This window comes from Protopterus annectens, chromosome 7.part1 (assembly GCF_019279795.1).
Source record: "Protopterus annectens isolate FY-2018-M chromosome 7.part1, PAN1.0, whole genome shotgun sequence".
Classification (NCBI taxonomy): Eukaryota; Metazoa; Chordata; order Ceratodontiformes; family Protopteridae; genus Protopterus; species Protopterus annectens.
The window spans coordinates 353,467,927-353,487,580 of record NC_056740.1 but is presented as its reverse complement, the minus strand read 5'-3'; the positions used below and the strand labels follow the sequence as shown (position 1 = coordinate 353,487,580).

The 19,654-nt window shown below is 42.4% G+C and overlaps 1 protein-coding gene across 6 annotated transcripts in view; it reads right to left on the bottom strand.

The window, feature by feature from the left end:
* Window positions 1-19,654, bottom strand: part of LOC122807767 (sarcolemma associated protein) — a 2,306,558-nt gene that overhangs the window by 1,269,238 nt on the left and 1,017,666 nt on the right. For all 6 annotated transcript variants that reach the window (XM_044078786.1, XM_044078776.1, XM_044078778.1 and 3 more), the window contains 2 exons: window positions 16,113-16,281; window positions 9,739-9,789 (listed from right to left, as the gene is read on the bottom strand). In XM_044078786.1, coding sequence (XP_043934721.1) covers window positions 9,739-9,789; window positions 16,113-16,281 — 220 coding nt within the window. The remainder of the gene's footprint in view (window positions 1-9,738; window positions 9,790-16,112; window positions 16,282-19,654) is intronic.

Here is a 19,654-nt window from a genome sequence, read left to right as displayed (position 1 = left end):
AAGGCCATAGGCTAGCAACTCACAAATATTAATGAGGACTGTGGATGACAAGGTTTGCTGATGACTGCAAACTGGGAGTGATCATAGAAACCCCTAGCAATGTCAACATCCTGCACAAAGGTGTTACGCAGACTAAAGACTGGTGCTAGACAGGGGTTCAGGGAAGTAAATAGTGTGGGAAGAAACAGCCAGGGAATTGTTATGGCTAGGCTTGTATAGGCCCTAGGGCCGATAGCCTAGTACCAACCTATGAACCTATGGTCTTAAACATAATGCAAAACAATGTATTATCATCCCCTTCGGCAAGGGTGATGTTCCTGCAAACTACCACATCAATAGCGATGCCTTAAGCACACAGTTAGTGGTGAGAGATCTGGGTACACAGGTTGACAGCAACCTTAACTTCGACCACCATGTCTCCACAGTATTAAGAAGGGCATTTTATATTGTTCATCTCATAAGTAAGGGCCATTGCCTCCAGAAAAAGAGAAGTTATAACTCCGCTGTACTCTTCCCTCAAAAGGCCAATAATAGAGTACAATGCTCCCTTTGGTATGTTCCTTTCCAAACACCTGCAGCAACTGGAGAGACCACAAAGGTTCCTTACAAAAAAAATTCAGGGTCTTTAAGAACGGTCTTATGCAGACAGACTGAAATAATTGTCACTTTACTCTGTGTTGGACAGACTGTTCAGAGGTGACCTGTGCCTTGCAAACAGAGCAATCTCTGTAACAGCTTTAATGGAAATGCTACACATTTGCCAAGTCAAATGGCATATGGGTCACTCGCTCAAACGACCTTAACCTGGTACGTGACATCAACAGGACTTGCTGAACAGACAGATTTGTCTCACAGAGGTTGCCCTGCCTTTGTTTAACATGAACAGGAAGCTTGTTCCAAAGACCCTTGTTGGCCCTATTTAAGCGTAATTTGGACGATTGGATAGATAACCAAAAATTCACCCAGGGGGTTCCCACCTGTGTCCCTCTTGGACAGGGCAGTAAGTGCCGATTTTTCTGTCTGCTTGAACCAAACACCCTTGGGTACATGGTTTGAACTTGGCTAGGCTTGTAAGGGCCCTGGGGCCATTAGCCTAGTAACCTCCTACGTTCCTATGATCCAGTGAAACCCAAGCAACAACCAGTCCTGAATGGGTGCTATTTGCGTTTTTGGTACCAACTAGAAAACCTTTTCCATTTACAAATATACGACTTTCCAGTAGCAGGCTTTCTTGTCTCCATTAATTCTTGCTGTACATCCTCAGTAAACAGCTGCCTAAAAGGAATTAAGATCCTATCATCCAGGAATTCAGTTGAAGTTGACTGGGGTCGGGATGTATCAAACACCTCTGATCTTGTGTGAGTAGATCCATTCTGTGAGGAAGATTGTAATAATTGCCCCTGGTCTTTTCCAAAAGAGAGAGAGCCACTGTTGCCTCGGACAGAAAAGGAGTAACCACAATGACCTTGGGGGATTCCTTCTGAATCTTCAGAAGTACCCTGGATGCCAGTATAAAGGGTGGAAAAACATACACAGCATTATTGTCAACGGAAAAAAAAAAGGCATTTGTCTTTCAGGCCTTCTTGGATGGAGTGCCGGAGCAAATTTTGCTAGCTGTTTACTTAGAGAGGAGGCAAATGGGTGTACTTAGAGGGACCCACCACAGATGGATTAAATCTTAGAAAACCTCCTGATCTAGTTTGCATATGTAAGGGTCTGCCCTTTCCTGCCCAGACTTGTCTGCCACACACTTTTGTTTTGTATAGAATGAAGGATATCTGTATAGAGAGATTATATGCTGTGAAGCTATATCCCAAGCTAACATGGCTAGTCTACAAAGGTGGGCAGGACCCGGTTCCTCCCCAATTGTAGATGCAACCGCATGACTGTGGTATCATCTGAAACAACTTGAAGAGGTCCTGTGGTCCCAAAGGTGATTTGGTCCTTGATCAGGGGCAAACATCGATTTTATATTTATGTGCTTGCGCCTGTTCTAAGTGTCTCACACACCTTGTACTATTATTCCCCCTGAAATTACAACCCAGGCAAAGTCAGACACACTTGTGCTGACCGGCTGATTTGGAATGGAAATGGGAGGGAGAAGGGAAGACCCAAATTTAGGAGTAATTTTTGTCTTTACCAAATAATTTCTATACTGACAATCCCCAGCACTAACATTTGAAAAGACAAAGGATGGTGCTGGAACCAGAGAGACTTCAGATACCATTTTAACTTTCTCATGTAGAGTCTTGTCAGGGTTATCATGAGAATCACAGATGCCATGAGACCCAGAATCCTGAGATATTTGCCTCCTAGTGACCAACGTTTGAGTGGAAAGCATCAGAAATACATCTAGATCTTTTTTCTTTTGGAAGAAAAGCTCTATGAATTGTGGTGTCCAGATGACACCCCATGAACACAATCCTGTGTGATGAGTCAAAAAAGATTTTTGAATGCACTCTTGGAATCCCAGCTTGTGTAAGGGATCTATTACTGACACTTTGAAAAAGACTCTGCAGAGATAAGCAAGTCATATAAATATGGAGTAAAAATAAAATCAAACAAAAAGGATACTATATAGTCTGCATCAAGCTATAAATGGAGCTAACATTTGAGAACACTCTTGGTGCAGTGGATAGTCCAAAGATTAAGGCAGAGAACTGATAATGTGATCCAGACATAGATCCTTAAATGCCTGAAGTCTAAATAAAAAAAAATATGATGAGCATCTTTTAAAATTAATGTTACCAGGAAACTAGAATGAGGAAGAACAGAACAGTTTGTGAAGTGACATAATTTTGAGGTTAGGCACCATCAGAAAGAAGTTTAACAAGGAACGATCCAGAGCTGGTCTCCAAGCTTCTTCTTTCTTTGTCACTGAAAGCATCCTTGAATAAAAAACCTTTCCCCACTTGGGAAGGAGGAAGTGGTTCTACCACTCACTGGAACAGCATGTAATGAAGCCAAGTGGAAATAAAAGAACTAGTCTGGTGAATGAGAAACAACCCCATGGCAAGGAGGAATATCCTCTCACTGTCATCTATAACCTTAATGAATGATCTCCAGAACCCATCTGTCTGAAGTGATAAGTTGCCAAAGTGAAAAGTGGAGATTCAGACTTTCTGGAAGGGAAAATGTACTGCCAGCATGGAAGGCGGGAACAAGGTCCCTTAAAAACTAATTGAATAGTTGGGACTGTTCCCTTGGTTTTAGGGTTCCTAAATTCTTTTTGGAACACCCTTGTCATTTTACCAAAACAGGATGACAGGCTACAGAATCCCTTAGAGACTGTGAAAGAAGGCAGAAAATATTAAGAGATTCTGTGGTTTAACTTAACCCTTTCATCCCAATTTTTGATCACCCCTGCAGTGAAGGAACCAAAAAAAGTGAAGCTCTATCCAAAGAAGAAAATAAAATCATGTTATTCACATCCTTGTGGGAGGTTCTGAGAATGGAGCCAGGCAAACCTCCCCAAAACAGTCCCAGAAGCTTTAGAAGAATTAACAGAGTCATGCACACACTGTAAACACAGAGCAGTGACTAGAACAACAGAAGAAACTAAATAATTTAAAGCAGAATTTTCTTCAAAAGAAACTACAGACAAAACATTTCTCTTACTTTCACAATTAGAATAAACTAACATATAAGCCTGACAATTCAAAACTCTGAAAATCAAAGATGCAGAAGCATACACTCTATTTTCCCAAACCCATCAATAATACTCCCAAATCCTCATACCAAAGAGAAAGACAGGAATTAACTGTTAGCAGCATCAGGATTAACTAAAGCAACAGCTGCTTGGTCGGGTTTGGGAAGAGCGTATAAAATGTGAAAAGACAGAGAAAGTGTATACATTCAAATGGCCTTTTTAGGGGTAGCAGGCTGGCTATCAGGAAATTACAGACAAACACACACATCCACCAAAGCTGACAGAACTGGAGGAATTGGTGAAGGTTAAGGAAATTCCCTCTAAACAGGTCATAAAATTTTAGAATGGACTAAGAAACCTCAGTGTACTCCCACTGAAAACACTGATGCATACTGGAAATGGTCACGAAGAGAGAGAAACCCCAAAGGGAGAATCAGAAACTGAGAAGATCTCGGAGACTGAATCATAAAACTACAGAGAAAACCTGTATCAGTCCCCCTTCATCTTCCTGCCCAGATTTAGAATTTTGAATCTCTTCAAGTGCAGCTATCCTCCTTTTTTTTTACTCGAAAGCAATAAATAGTATGGATCAAAAGCCTGAATAAAACCCTCAGCCAGACCTAGCAAACTACACCTATCCAATGAATTTTGAGAATAAGTACACGTTTATTTTTTTTTCTCTTTTTGACAGAAAAAAATGGGGCCAACAGTGTTATAAATGGCAGCAGACTTTCCTCAGGATGGGCTCAACATTCTGACAAAATTAAGGCAACCTTCCTGTTCCCACTTCAAGGACTGACAAGAGTGTACTCCCTTGCCAACTGACAGGACCCAACAGATGCAGAGGATGTTGTTAACCCCTGGTCCATAGAGGTTGTATGTGCTACACCACAGGGATGTGGGGTAAAACATGAGTGGTCTAAGATGTAACACATGGCCACAATGCACTCACCCACCTGCTGCTGAGGAAAACTGTTAGCCTGCTGTGGTGGCAAAGGCTAATTTTTTTTTGGCTGCAAGAAGGACTGACCACAAGACCAACATGTTTGTTCCATGACCAAGCTGAAAATGGTGTCTCTTTCCCCAGGGAAAACATGCAGCAAGAGCCAATAAAAAAATTTGTCTTTTAAAAGTCACTTTTTTTCCACAAAAACACTCAGCAGAAAGCACTTTTAAAACACTTTGCAGCTCCAGAAAGCAACAAACACAATTTCTTCACAGAAAAATTGAATTTCAGTTACTTTAAACAATGGTTGCGTCTTGTGACACTTCATTAAAACACAAACTCTTAAATCTAAAATAACTACCCTGAAGAGGAAAGCATTAATAATAAACCAGCGGTGTTCCAAAGACCAAATTACCACCATAACAGCTATAAATAAATGCAATCTGAGGGTTATGCTGCTCAACACTAGAAGTCTAGATCTCAAGATGCACTCGCTCGAAGCACTTCTCAAAATGGAGAACATTGACATTTGTGCTGTAACAGGGACCTGGTTTCAAGCAGCAGAAAGCATCCCTGCACTACCAGGTTATAACTCAATCCACACCTTTCAGTCCCAGAACATGGACCGGAACTCCAAAGGCGGTGGTGTCTCCATATTCATACAGTATATGCACACCCCCAGCATAATGCATCTGAGATACTTCAGGTACAACTAACTTTGGGTAAGACGGCGATCCAGGTCATAGCCTGCTATAGGTCCCCAACCATGTCCCAAGACTCTCATTCCACATTCCTAAGCACCCTGGAAACCATTAAGATCCAACCCAACACTCTCATATTAGGTGACTTCAACTACTCCTCCATCAACTGGGAAAACTACTCATGCACCAATGCACTGGCCCAATGTTTCCTGGAATTCATCAATTCCAATGCCCTGGACCAGCTCATTCTTATCCCCACTAGAGGAAGCAACATCCTTGACCTGGTTATTACTAACATGGGCAACCATTGCTCTACACCAAGTCAATTCCTCCCTGGTTAGATCTGACCACAAACTAATCACCATGGAAATCCACAACTCACCCATACCCTCAGCAAAGGTATCTACCATGGAAAACTTCTCTAAAGCTGACTTTGGACTCCTAAAAACAAAGGTGGGTAATTCACGGCACCCATGTCAACAGAAAATAGATGCACGACTGCTGAATCATACACAAATGCACTGTACGAACACGTACATAAATGCATGGAACTAGCCATACTCAACAGAACCAAGATGCTCTCCTCCAAAAAAAGAATCCAATCTGGTGGTCCCCTGCCATTAACAAACTCTACAACAGATGGAAGAAACTGTTGCAGAAAAAGGTGAAGTCCCAAGACTGGAAAAACTTCATTATTAACCTCAACAAAAAATTGAGATCTCTCATCAAAACCTCTAAAGCCAGCTATGAAGGCAGAAATGCGGCAGACACTAAAAACAACCACAAAGCCTTCTATAGTTACATCAAGAATATCCATGGAAATACCCAGACTTGCTGAGTTACTGCACAATGGTACCTCCTATACTGAGCCAACAGATATTGCCAACATACTGGCAGACAGATTCAGTGCAAACTTTACCCCTCTCTCCCTGCTATAAGACCAATCACAATATTGGAAAAATGCCAGGCACCCAGCATTACTGCAGCACAGGTTAAAGCTGCATTGTCCAAGGCCAAGAATACAACTTCCATGGGACCCAATAATATATCCCTGGCTGTGTCCTACATGAACTACAAAGCGAACTGGCACCACATCAGTGTGCCCTGTTCAGTCACAGCCTCACCTCAGGCTTTGTCCCTACCGAATGGCGCACTGCTACAGTCAGCCTTCTCCATAAAGGGGCAGCGACTACAGACCCTGGGAATTATCTCCCCATTAGCCTGACAAGTCTGATATGTAAAGCTATGGAGTGTATCATCATGGACCCGATTAACAAAGATATAGGAAATCTCCAAACTCTAGACCCCATGCAATTTGGCTTTGTGAAAGGGAGATCATGCCTGCTGAACCTGGCTGACTTCTTTGAGTCAGTCACCAGAGCTGTGGATGACGGAAGGCAGTTCATATAGCCTACTTCGATCTGGCCAAGGCCTTTAATACCATTACTCACTCAGGAATTATTGATAAACTCACCAAACTAGGCATCAACCCCTATATCATTAGGTGGCCTGCAAACTGACTCACAGATAGAACCCACAGTGTGAAAGTAGCGGACTCCAAGTCAGACTGCAGACCAGTCATGAGTGGAGCCCCACAGAGATCGGTCCTGGGTCCTCTCCTGTTTGGCATCTACTTCTCAGAAGTCCAGGCCAACACAGAGGGACTCTGGCTGACCATGTTTGCAGATGACTTCAACCTGGGAGCCATTATTAACTCCAAGTGATGCAGACATCCTACAGAAAGGCCTCACTAAGACCAATGACTGGTGTCGAAACCATGGCCTTAAGCTTAATGCCAAAAAAAAGATTCATTATCCCCTTTGGGAAAAACTCAGTTCCCACTAATTACCACATCAATGGGAGCCCACTTAACACTAAAAGCATTTTAAGAGATCTGAGGACATAGGTTGACAGCGACCTCTCCTTCGACCACCACACTGCCACTGTGATCAGAAAATCCTTCTATGTGACACATCTCATTACCAAGGGTTCTGCACCCAGGAAGAAAGAGGTCATCATTTCTCTCTACTCTTCCCACATTAGACCAATCATAGAGTATAATGCCCCATTTGGCATGTACCTCACTAGACATATACAACAACTGGACAGGCCACAAAAGTACCTCACAAAGAGGATCCTAGGCCTTAAACATATGTCCTACATGGACAGACTCAAAAAACTCCAGCTATTCTCTGTCTCATATCGTCTACTAAGAGGTGATCTCGGTTTGACTTACAAAGCCATGTCTGACCAAGCTCTGTTAGAAATGCTACATCTAAAGAAATCCCAATCCCTCTGCACCACACGCTCCAGAGACCTCAACCTCATTACCACAATCAATAGAACATGCTGGAGGGACAGGTTCATAACACAGAGACCGCCCATGCACTGGAATAGACTTCCCATACATGTCAAGTAGAGCACCTCACTGGCCCTCTTCAAGAGCAATCTTGATGAGTGGATGGGAAATAGAAAGTTCACCCCAGGGACAACACTCCAGTGGCTCTAACTTGACAGAGGCACTGGGAAACAATGTCAGGCAGCACAATGCCAGGGCAATTCTACGGGCTAGGCTTGTAAAGGCTCCACGGCCATTAGGCTAGTACATACCTATAAAACAAAATTACTGAATGGAAGGCTTTTACCCCAAAGGGAACTTATTTGTCTAGCAAAGAAACAGCACAAGCTGACAGTAAGCCTCAAAAGCCTCAGAGAAACATACTATTCTGCAGCAGTAAAGCTCTGACGGGCTTGGCACCCAAACGTGTCTTTTTGTCAGCTCAGCTCGAGCTATTAAATAGTTTGGGAGCATGGAGGGTGCCCTGAAGCTTTGGAAGCCAGCTGATTGTTATACCCTTGGCAGAATGCAACCGATACTTCTAAGGCTCAATATGACAGACATCCCTCTGAGAAAAATAAAGTGAGGCGGAAGATAAAGTACAGTTTGTGTAAGTTGCACTTACCCATACTAGTAGATGTTCATATTTTTCACTGCTGTAGTAGCCTTTAGGCTATATGGGTTGCATCTTGCCCAAGAAATCAACTGGCCCAACTTCCAAACACTCTGGCTCTTTCCCACACGAGGAGGGAAAATGAGCAGAATGGAAAATCTTCAGGACTTTAACGCTGCCTTATGAAGAAGCAGCTCAAAATCTTCACAAGCAAAGCAGACAGCACTTCCTGGCAGATAAGTCCCCTTTGAGGAACCTTTCTACACAGGAAATGCAATGATTTAGTATTAACATTTAGAGTGTGTGTGTGTGTGTGTGTGTGTGTGTGTGTGTGTGTGTGTGTGTGTGTGTGTGTATATATATATATATCTATATATATATATATATATATATATATATATATCTATATATATATATATATATATATATGTGCAGAAGACCGGAGCCGCGAAGCGCGAAGAAGCACAGAGACTGACGCGAGAAAACCGAGAAAAGGGTGGGAAAGAAGTACCGAGGAAACGATGGTAAAAGTATAAAGGCTGTATGTAAATGTAAATGGGGGATGGGTGGGGTTAAGTAAAAGGTTAAGGGGGTTAGGGTCGGGTAAGGAAAGGGGGAGGGGGAGTCATGTGGGTTAGTAGTAGGTTTAGTGATTGTGTAAGTAGGAGCGGATAAGTGAGCAAGGTTAGGGGTAGGTCAGGGTAGTGGGTTAGGTGATTGGAGGGGGGGGTAGGGTAGGGGGGGGGTAGCGGTTCAGTTAGGGTCAGGTGAAAGTGTGGACGGACCTTAGGGTTAGGGTTTGGGTCAGGGTTGTAGGTAGTTGTGTATGTATGGTTTAGTGTGGGTTTGTAGGGATTTTGGTGTGCTTGTGTTGTGTATGTGGTTTTGGACGGGAATGTGTTTTGGTTGTTGATTGTGTGTGAAGTGTATGAGGTTTGTGTTTGTGTAGAATTTCGTGTTTTGTACTGTCGGTTATGTGGTTTGATTGATTGCGTTGTCGGTGTTTTGGTGTTTCGGTTATGTGAGGTAGAACCATATATATATAGAGATATATATATATATATATAGATATATATATATATATATATATATATATATATATATATATATTTTTGATAACTTACTTCACCAGTTCAGTCCCTTTAAGAAACCCAATATTTCTTTAATATCAAAAGTATCCTATCAGGGACTGCTATTTGGGGGCTTATTGTGTGAAAGAAATGTTGGTAAGACTATCTTCTGTAATCAATGTGTTGAAAGATCTAAAATCTATATTAAAACACATAGGCTGCATAGGAATACAATTCTGAAATGTAAACATGAAATTAAGGACCTCCTTGCCCTAAATGTAAAAGGGATGTCTGTACTGATCCAGTGCAATGCAGCTTTTAGCTAAGTACTGGTGGCTTTACATACTTAACCTTCAAGAACACAGCTGTTTAACAGAAAAATTAACATCACTGTTCACAACAAACCCGAAGCAGTACTCACCGATGTTGTTGTGTTCCTTAATATTTTTGTCCTGAAGCTGGTCTAACCGCACTGAAAGCAGATAAGGAAAAATTGCTTACATTGCAGATCTAACTAAGCAGAGAGAACACTACAACAGTTTGCTAATATATATATATATATATATATATATATATATATATATATATATATATATATATATATATATCAGAATGCATCTTCACACAAAGAAAACAGTATTAGTTGTAAAGCATGGTACATGATTAAGAATGCTAAAATATTGCCAGCATTAAATATTCATTATATAAGTGCCATATTCTTTTAGCACTAAAGAAACAAGCAAGCTGTTGAACAGGGATCCCTCACTTTTAGATCGTAACAGACAGGTAAGTAGGCGCCCATTTAAATAAAGAAATTGTGTACTCACCAAAATGTTCCATCTGTGTTGTCCATTTTTGTTCTTCCTCAACTGTTGGGTTCTGAACCGACACTCAGATTTGACTCGGCCGTTTTTTATAGCTCGTGGAACACAAGCTCTCAAGCTTCTCTCTCGCCCATAATGCTCTAGTCCCTTAATATCCCCCATACCTTGTTTGCCAGCTTTTAGTGAATACAGAAATAATTAACAGTTGTATCTGAAGCTCAAGTAAAGTAACAATGTTTTCTGTAGCATCTTCTGATACTTCCAAAAGTCAAATTGGTAGGGGGTTTGAGGGAGGGAAGTTAAAGAATGAAAATGGGCAATACAGATGGAACGTTATGGTGAGTACATGACTTATTTCTCTGATGTTGTCATTTTCATTCATTCTTCAACTGTTGGGACAGAGTCTCCAGCTTCCGCAATCCTGGGAGGATTCTAAGGAAGGATATTCCCCGAGTACTATTGAGCTGAAGGCTGCTCTTCTCCAGAGACCAGATCCAATTTGTAATGAGCAATAAAGGTATGATGGTTAGCCCAAGCTGCAGCTGCACACATATTATCCAGGAAGATCTGGATAAAAACATTGAAAAAGATGCCACAGACCTGGTACAATGATCTTTTAAAGGTTTTGGCAAAGTCAAACTTGCTTTTTGGTAAACAAATGAAATACAATCAATCAGTTAATCATTTGGCTAAGGTCACTTTGGTAACATGTTTACCCAACTTTAAATCTGGAAAGGAGACAAATAACTGAGCTGATATCCTGAAAATGTTTGTCCTGTGTATGTAAAAATGTAAACTGTCTGGGAACATCCAACAAATGCAGCCTATATTCTCCTTTGTTTGAAAAATTTGGAAGAAAATTAGAAGATTGATAGTTTGAATAATACTGGATTCTGACATCACCAAGGATGCATTAGTTCGTAAGGATACTCTGACCTTATGAAAAAGCAAATGAGGTCTAGATGATATTGCCTGAAGTTCTGATACTCTTTTAGCAAATGTAAAGGTCACTAAAAAGTCTTCCATGTTAAAAATTTAAATCCACATTTGACTGACAGTTCAAAGGGAGACTAAGTCAAAGACTGTAAAACTAAATTCAAATCTCATGGGGGAGACGGATCTTAAACACCAAAAAGCACAAACCAGGAAACAGCAAAAATGAGTGAACCAACTCCAAGACAGCAGCAATAATCCAAGTAAAAGAATGTTAGTGCTTTCGTCTTTCTTGTACACAGATTTCTTCAGAATGAATTAAAAACTTTGGTATCATCATATAAATACACAACTCTAAGTTTTAATTAGTTAACACACAGATCTTTAAAAGGGGGTCCAAGAAGAAAGGTTCCCCTTATAAAGGCCTTGCAAAGTTTGAAAGAATAAAGATGAACTGTTTACTCCAACATGAAAAGAAGAAATGGCAGCTAGCTGTACTTTAACAGTTGAAGAAACTGTACCTCCATTAAAAATGTTTGCTAAACTCCAGAACCTTAGGTATTCATGCTAAATAAGGGTCAATTGTCATTCTGCTGTACCCAAATAAACTTTTTCCATTAACATCTGTAAATTTTTCTAGAAGAAGCTTTGCGGGAGGATAAAAGGATGTGGAACAGGGGAAGAGAGTCTCCAGTGTCTGGCTATTAATGAAAGTGGAGAAACAATGCAGTTAATTTTAGGCCTAAGATGTCTAGGCACACCATGTTTGGCAGATGAGGCAAGGCCTGAAATTGGCTCCAGAATCCATGGGGGACGAATTAGATGAGGCCAAAGGAAGGGGAATCAAATCAGACGAGGCCAATAAGGAGCAATGAGGATAACTGTGCTCTTCAATTGAGATGCTTTCTGAAGGGATTTGGGGATGAAAGGTACTGAGGGAAAAGGCATAGAGGAGACCAGGAAGGGCAATCATAGAGAAGAGCGTGCCTTGCTGAGTCACCCGGTGGGGGGCAGGGCGAAGAACCAGATGCACTTGTTGAGAGAAGATGCAAAGACATCTCAGCAAGGTTGGCCCTACTGATGGATCATCTTTTCCTCTACTTTCCTGTTGAGTGACTGCTCGTGAGGCATTAGAATGAGCCTGCTTAACTTGTCTACTATCACTCTGCACTTCCCTGGAATGTGTGTTGCTATCAGAAACGGAATAGATGAGATTGCCCATTGACACAGTCTCAGAGCTTCTCGACACAGGGGGTAAGATTTGGTTCCTCCATGTTTGTCGATGTACAGCACTACTGACGTATTTGTCCATTTGAATCTCAATGGTCCCAGAGAGAAAGTGCGTCTTGAAAGGCTCCAGTACCCTTTTTACTTTGGCACTAAAAAGAAACTTAAGCTCCAGATTTTCTCTGGTCTGGTGGAACATACTGGATGACTCTCTTCTAGCAACTTTTTTTTTATTTCTAGTGCTACTGCTTTCCTCTGATTGAGTGGAACATTGGGAATTTTGTTTACTATTAAGGGGGGAGAGAGAAAAGGGTATTACATAACCTCTGGAGATCATCCTCTGCACCCATAAATATTTTGTAATGTCTAGTCAGGCTCTCCGGTGCAAGGATAAACAACCCTGACCATCTCCAGAGGTGAACAACAAGGCCTGCTTTCAAGAGCGTTGGTAGGATCTGTCAGACTAAGTATCTCTGGACCCTTGGTTTTGCAGGCCTCCTCTGCCACATGGGTAGTGTCTTCCATTAGACCCCCCCCCACCCCTGGGAGAACTATCTCCACGTGGATCAAGGAAGGGACCCTGGGACTTTCTGAACCACATTTTTTGACCACCTCATGGATTCCTACAAAATGTTCTTTGAGGAGTTGAAAAATATATGCCCACAACAGACAGGGATTTACTTTCTTGCTCACACCTGGACAGTGCATCTAACTTTTGGGGCCAAACAAAGAGCTTCTGTCAAAGGGGGAACCGATAATGAAAGACTTGAAGGGCTCTGCGAAATCACACAGGCTCATCCAGGCATGCCTCCTAATGAAAATGCCTAAACCCGCTGCCCTTGAGGTACCCTCAGTGGCATGTGAGATGAGCCTCATGGACGAATTCAAAATGGACTGTAGGGAAGCCATCTGTGAGGCAATGGAGCTCTCTGCTACACAAGTAATGGTCCAGGAGAGGGGTTTGGCGAGTTCTTCAATCAAGTCCCTCTGGAGTCTGGTGAAGTGTGCCAAATAATTTAGAAATCAAAGTGCAAAGGCTGCTGAAGCATATACATGCCTCTAGAATCTGTCCAACTCCTTAGACTCCCTGGTTAAGGGAATAAACAAAGGAACTTTGTTTTGCAACTTCCATTTTTATGGCCACCGCTAAAACCATGGCATCAACTGGTACTCCTCTGCTCCAAAATTCCCTATCCTTGGGTGGTGCCAGTAACCTGTCTGGTCACTTGGGGATAGGCTGAACAGAATTAAGTTCCTTCATAACCGTCGAGAGATCAAATCAATGAGCTTTTCAGCGAGTGGCGTCACCCAGGACGTAGATGGGCTACAGCCCAAAGGCTTCCAGAAATACCGATTCCTCTTGGGAAGGGTTGTCAGTTGACCAACCACTCCTTTGCTTGAGGATCTCTAACACATCTCCAAATGACACATCATCAGGTGGTGATCTTGGGAGACCCTTTGCCCTCATCAAAAGTAGACTCTGTGACAGACTCTTGAGGAGAGTCTAAGTCTTTTGCATTTTCTCTTCCTAGGGACTTCTTCAGTGGAGTGTTCTGGAGAAGTATCTAAGGAAATCAATACATCCTGAGGGGTATCCTGGAGACTTTGCGCTGGCTGTCCCTGTGGGGTGAGAAGATGCAAAGGCAACTGAGTCCGAGAAGTATGATCTGAGGAAGGTGGATACGTCCTTTCTCTTGAAGCAGAGAAACCTCTCTCCACTACCTCAAAAGCAGAATGCCTTGGACAGAAAGAAACCAACAGCCCAGAGAACACATACTTCAGAACAGTTGGCTCCTTCTAACCCAAAGGCAAACTACTCGAAGCAGTGGTTGGAACAGTGTTGTCCAGGGCCAAGACTCTAATGGGCAGAGAGAGCTCCAACAATCTCAAAGTAAACTCCAACACTCCAGATCTGGCAAAGACACTACAGCTCCGACATGCTTGAAGCCGGTCCACTCAGAGACAGTACAGGTATAGAAGATACTAGTATCATTGGATATGATACAGACAGATCCAGGATTCCCAGATCCAACTGCTTGAAAACCAAAGGCTGGATCAGAGAAGACAAATTAGGTGGGGTAGTACCAATGAAGGTCTCCGGACCCAATGGGTAGGAGCTGGGGAGTACCTCCATTTGTATCTGCAGGAATGAGACGAGGAAGCAACTGGATGAAGTCCTAGAGTGGTGACGTCTCTCCAGGAAAAGAGAAGGGTGATAGGAAGATATGGCATCTGGAATTGGAGGAGACTGTATCCAAGGAGGCCTGTCTAAGTTTCTTCAAATCTGCCACTGCAGATTCTGGATCCGTAGTGTTCAGATTGAGGAGATTAGTCTTTGTATCTGACTGGACAGGATCTGGCAGTTTTGATACCTTTTGAGGTGGCTCTGAACTCGGAGCAGAGATTGTCGCTGAAGAACTCGAAGGGATCCGACAGACACTTCTTGGCTTAGTTTCTCACTTTCTTAGCGGGTTGAGCCTCAGACGCTGCAACTGAGGAAGAAGGAGGCATCAATCCCCTTGATATCAGTTGGTTTTTATGACCTCTAAGGGCCTGTGGATTAAAGCCCTTACAAATACTGCACAAGCAGAGTTTAAATGGGCAGGGTCTAAACAAATGTACAACTCATGTGTATCTGATAATAGAAACTTATGACACCAGGCTTTACATTTTTTTAAAACCCAAAGGTTTCTCAGACGTAGTTATCAGCTAAAAAAAAAACACAAAATAGAAAGAATTTTTTTATACTACAGTTATAGAAAAAGGGAAAACTATTTCCAGCAATGGTAATTAAGATTTTACCATAAAGGTAAGGGAAAGGGAAAAAGAGAAAAAAAATTATCACCAATGGGAAGTACAAATACACTAAAAAGTGTAGGAAGTTCAAGACAGGATGTATTCAAAAAGAGAAAGTTACATCTCTAAATCTTTATTAAAATGCACTGAGAAAGACGTTCTAATTTGAGAGAGAGTCAGCGACCATGCCCATATGCCAAGGTGGAAAACGAGATCTGTGGGACAGTAAGGGACAAGTGCATTATGAGTATGAGAGGAGCTCAAGAGCTTTCAGTGCTCCATGAGCTGTAAAAAGCAGAGTCGGATCTAAACCAACAGTTGAGGAATGAATGAAAATGACAACATCAGATCTCACTTTTTCTTGGGTAAAAACCACACCTGTACCCCCAAACATGGTGAACATCAAGTCTCATTTTCCCTTACTACTACTATTCATACACCTCCAAGACCCAGCGTCAAAGGACACCAGGTAATTAAGACCAAGAGCCAAGTAAACTCTACCAGCATTTAGCAGAAGTCAAAAGATTTTTTTTAGTAATCCTAAAACCCAACTCATGTTGACTGTCAGCAATAGTGAGCCCAACAAAGGTGGAAGCTTCTGCACATCTGCTATATTTAAATGAAGTGCATTCAATCTTTGGAGAGCTGACATAACTGTTCATGCATTTGGACTTAAATATATCAGGTCTTCCACCAGACGGTGCTCCTGAAGGATAAAACAGGCACCTCTCATCACCACCAATAAGGATGGTCCAATATTAGCTACACACTCTTAACCCTTTCCTGACCAGGATATCCAGTGACTAGACTGCTAGTCAAAAAATAATCAAATGGGTAACAATCAGGGCACCAACCTTCTTTTCCACAGAAGCAGTGCCATTCCAATCTCACCTTTCCCAGCTTAAACGAAGATAGATTCTAGTCTTCAAAGCACTTTAAAAAAGCAAAAAAAAAAAAAACAAAACAAAACAAAAAAAAAACAAGAGTAATGGAAGTAAACTTTATCAAAACTTGCCTTGTAATGCAGTTAGTCGTTCATTGGTGAAGTCATTATCTGCTTGGAGTGCTTCAATTTTGGCATGTAGCTCTTGTTCTTTTTCTTCCATTTCATCTATTTTGTGCTGTAGTTCCTTTTTCTCAGACAAACTTTTCTGCTGGATTTCCTCGTGTTTTGCCTCCGCCTGCTGCTCAAAGGGTATAAATGTGCTTAATTTGTAAATCATCATTCACTACACTGCAGACAACTTCAAAGACAGCAGCAGTAAAGTAACAATACAGGCAGGTATGGAAGAGAGACTTGTATACATAGGCTCTTTCATCTCAATTTTGAGGAAAAGGAACCTCAAAATAAAACACTAAAGGTATTGTGCCATCAAAATCATAAAGAAATGAAATGAAAAAGGACACTTGTGCACAAGAACATGCATCCTCTAATTTTATACAGTCTCAAAAGTTACAACTACAATGCACTATCGTAGTTAGCTTTACAAAGTTTGCCTGCCCAAGACGAAGAAGGTAGCATGGGCAGGTTAAAGAGCTACACCACTTAAGGGTACAAGCATTTCTCCCAGCTAGTTTATGTTGAAACAGGCAGTAAAAAAGACAGATACACTTCTCTAAAAGCTGCATCTCACTAAAACTTTACAGAACTGTCTAATGATGATGCTTGGTTCAAAGTAGCTTAACAAGTTGGATAATAGCTGCCATTCCATCTGCTTAGATCTGTAGATACTGCCAACCAACAGTAAAAAGAAGTTATGCACTCACCATAATGCTCCATGTGTGTTGTCCATCTCGCCTTCATTCTTCACTGGTTGGGTTTGGAACCGATCCTCTGTTATGACTTGGCCGTATACAAAAGCTTGAGGTCTTCCACTAGCTCATAGCTGTATCCCTAGCCCATCATGCCCTAGTAAAGCTCCCCAGATCTTGTTTGCCGATAACAACAGTTACCCAATGGAATATTTTAATACCTTATAGAACAATGAAGATCGGAGAACATTACTCGCCAAATGTAACCACAAAGTCCTCCAGGAGCCAAAGGCTGGGGGAAACGAGGGTGGAATACAAAAATAAAGGTGAGATGGACAACACACATGGAACGTTATGGTGAGTACATAACTTTTTTAAGTGATGTTGTCCTACCTCGCCTTTATTCTTCACTGTTTGGGATAGCGTCCCTAGCACCATGTTTCTTGGGCAGCTCACTGGAGAATATTCTTCAGAACAGTTGTCTATCTGTACTGCAATAGTTCCCAGCAGAAGAGCGTCCTGAAGTGCCTGTAGTGCCAAAAGCACCACTCTCATCTCTAGGATACTGATGTGCAAATGGGCCTCATGATCCTGCCAAGTGCCTTAGACTGCTCTGCCCAGATAATGCCCCCCCCTATATCTGGGAGACGTCCGTGGTTACTGTGGGTAAAGGCTGTGAAATGACAAAGGGATGACCTCATGTCACGTGAGTGGAGTGAAGCAAAGGTCTTTCTTGCAGAACTCATGAGAATTTGGTGAGACATGGGTATTTCCTGCAATGACCACTGAATGAACATTTTTTCGGTATGTCTATGGAATGCTGGCTGACAGACGCCATTTCGGAATGCGAAGACGGAAGACGAAAATACTCGTCTACAACCAGAGCTCTATCACGAATGGTTCTTGTGTTAAACAGGGCACAGAACTGGCAACAGGGGACGTCGTGGTCTGAGCCTAAACAAGTGACATAGTATGAATGGAAGTCTCCATGTGGGATCTGCTTCCCACAGACGAGACAATTAACTTTTTCAGACATCACTTAGTGCAAGAAAAAAGGATCCCCAATGGGGTACTTAGCATTAGACGTTTTCAACTGTAATTCAAGCTCTGGTAGTGACAGAACGGCACACTTGCGAAATGCTTCTGCTATGGGCTCCACGGAAAGAAAGACTTGTTAGGGCAAGAATAACTGATGTAATGGCGTTGGCTACCTTGCTTTATAGCAGTGACAACCTGACATCAGTCAACAAGCGACAGCAGCCGACGCAAAAAAACAGACTCTGGAATTCGGGCCGGCCGAGGGCTACCACGGTATGGATAACCCACAGGTGATGACTGCAACAGTGAAAGACGAAGAATATCTGTTCTTGCCTGTACTCTTCTTTTGGAAAAAAGGCTAGACGTGCCCCTATAAAAATGATATGTTGAGATGGCAACAAGGCATATTTTTCATAATTTATCATGATTCCTAAGTGAGAGCAGAGAAGTAATGTGGTGTCTCTTGTTTTTGGCAGTAAATGCTTGGTGATGGTGGTTATAAGCCAGTCATCTAGATACAGTAACACACTGAATCCTAGACGTCTCAAGTGAGCCATAACCACTGCCATACACTTGATGAACACTCTGGAAGCTCTAGTGAGACCAAAGGGCAGAGCCCAAAATTGGTAATGACTGGCTCCCAGCTGAAAGCACAGATGACCCCTGGATGGCCTGTTCATCTTTATGTGGTAGTATACATCCTGAAGGTCTACAGAACACGTCCAATTGTCTTTTCCCAGAAAGGGAAAAATCGACTGCAATGTTACCATCTGGAATGTTGTCTTTCTTACTGATTCGTTCAATCTGCTGAGGTCCAAAATGGGCCACCAGTCTCCTGTTCTCTTTGGCACTAAAGAACCTTGAGTAAGTTCTGGATCCTATTTGGTCTGTGGGGACTCTTTGGAAGACTCTCTTGTCTAGCAATTTTGAAATTTCTAGAGTTGCCTGTTCTTTACGATTGGGGCAGGAAGGGAGAAGGGTATAGAGTAGCCTCTGGATATGACACTTTGTACCCACTTGCCTTTTGTTACTTCCAGCCAGGCTTCTTGGTTCAAATATACGTGACCCCTGACTGCCTCCAGAGACAGACAGATGGGCCTCCTTTCAGGAGTGCTGAAAGGGCCTGCAATGGAATGAATCCCTGATTTTGTGGACCCCCCCCCCCGTAGCGTGGATGGCGTCCCCAATTACTACTTCCCCCTCTGCCACTGGGGGAAGAGTCACTATGTGTCTCCCGAAAAACTCTCTGGGATTTTTGGAACCACATCCATCCTCCCTTTTGACCTTTCAGGTAAGGTCTAGTAGGTAGGGAAAAACAGACTCCTACGGCAGAGAGAGTTTTTCCTTCTTGATCACACCTGGTGAGTGTGTCCTTAACTTTTGCCCTGAAGAGGGACAAGCCAACGAAGGGGGGCCATTAACAAATTCCGCAAAGTCACATAAGCACATCCAGGAATGTCTCAAGAAAATTCCTGAACCTGCTGCCCTGCTAGCTCCATCTGCCACGTAAGAAATAAGCCTTATAGAGGAGTTAACCACAGACTTTAAGGTGGAAAGCTGAGAGGAAACCTTGTCTGATACCCCTGCAGCTACTGAACCTTGAAGAGTACCTCCTAGATCCATTAGGAGATCGCTTTGTAGCCTAGTAAAAGTTGGTTAGATAATTTAGCGATCCAAGTGCAAAAGTCGCTGAAGAGAACTTGCACTTTCGGTATCTGTCCATCATACGAGACTCCTTGTTTCGTGGATGGACAGACGAGGATGTCT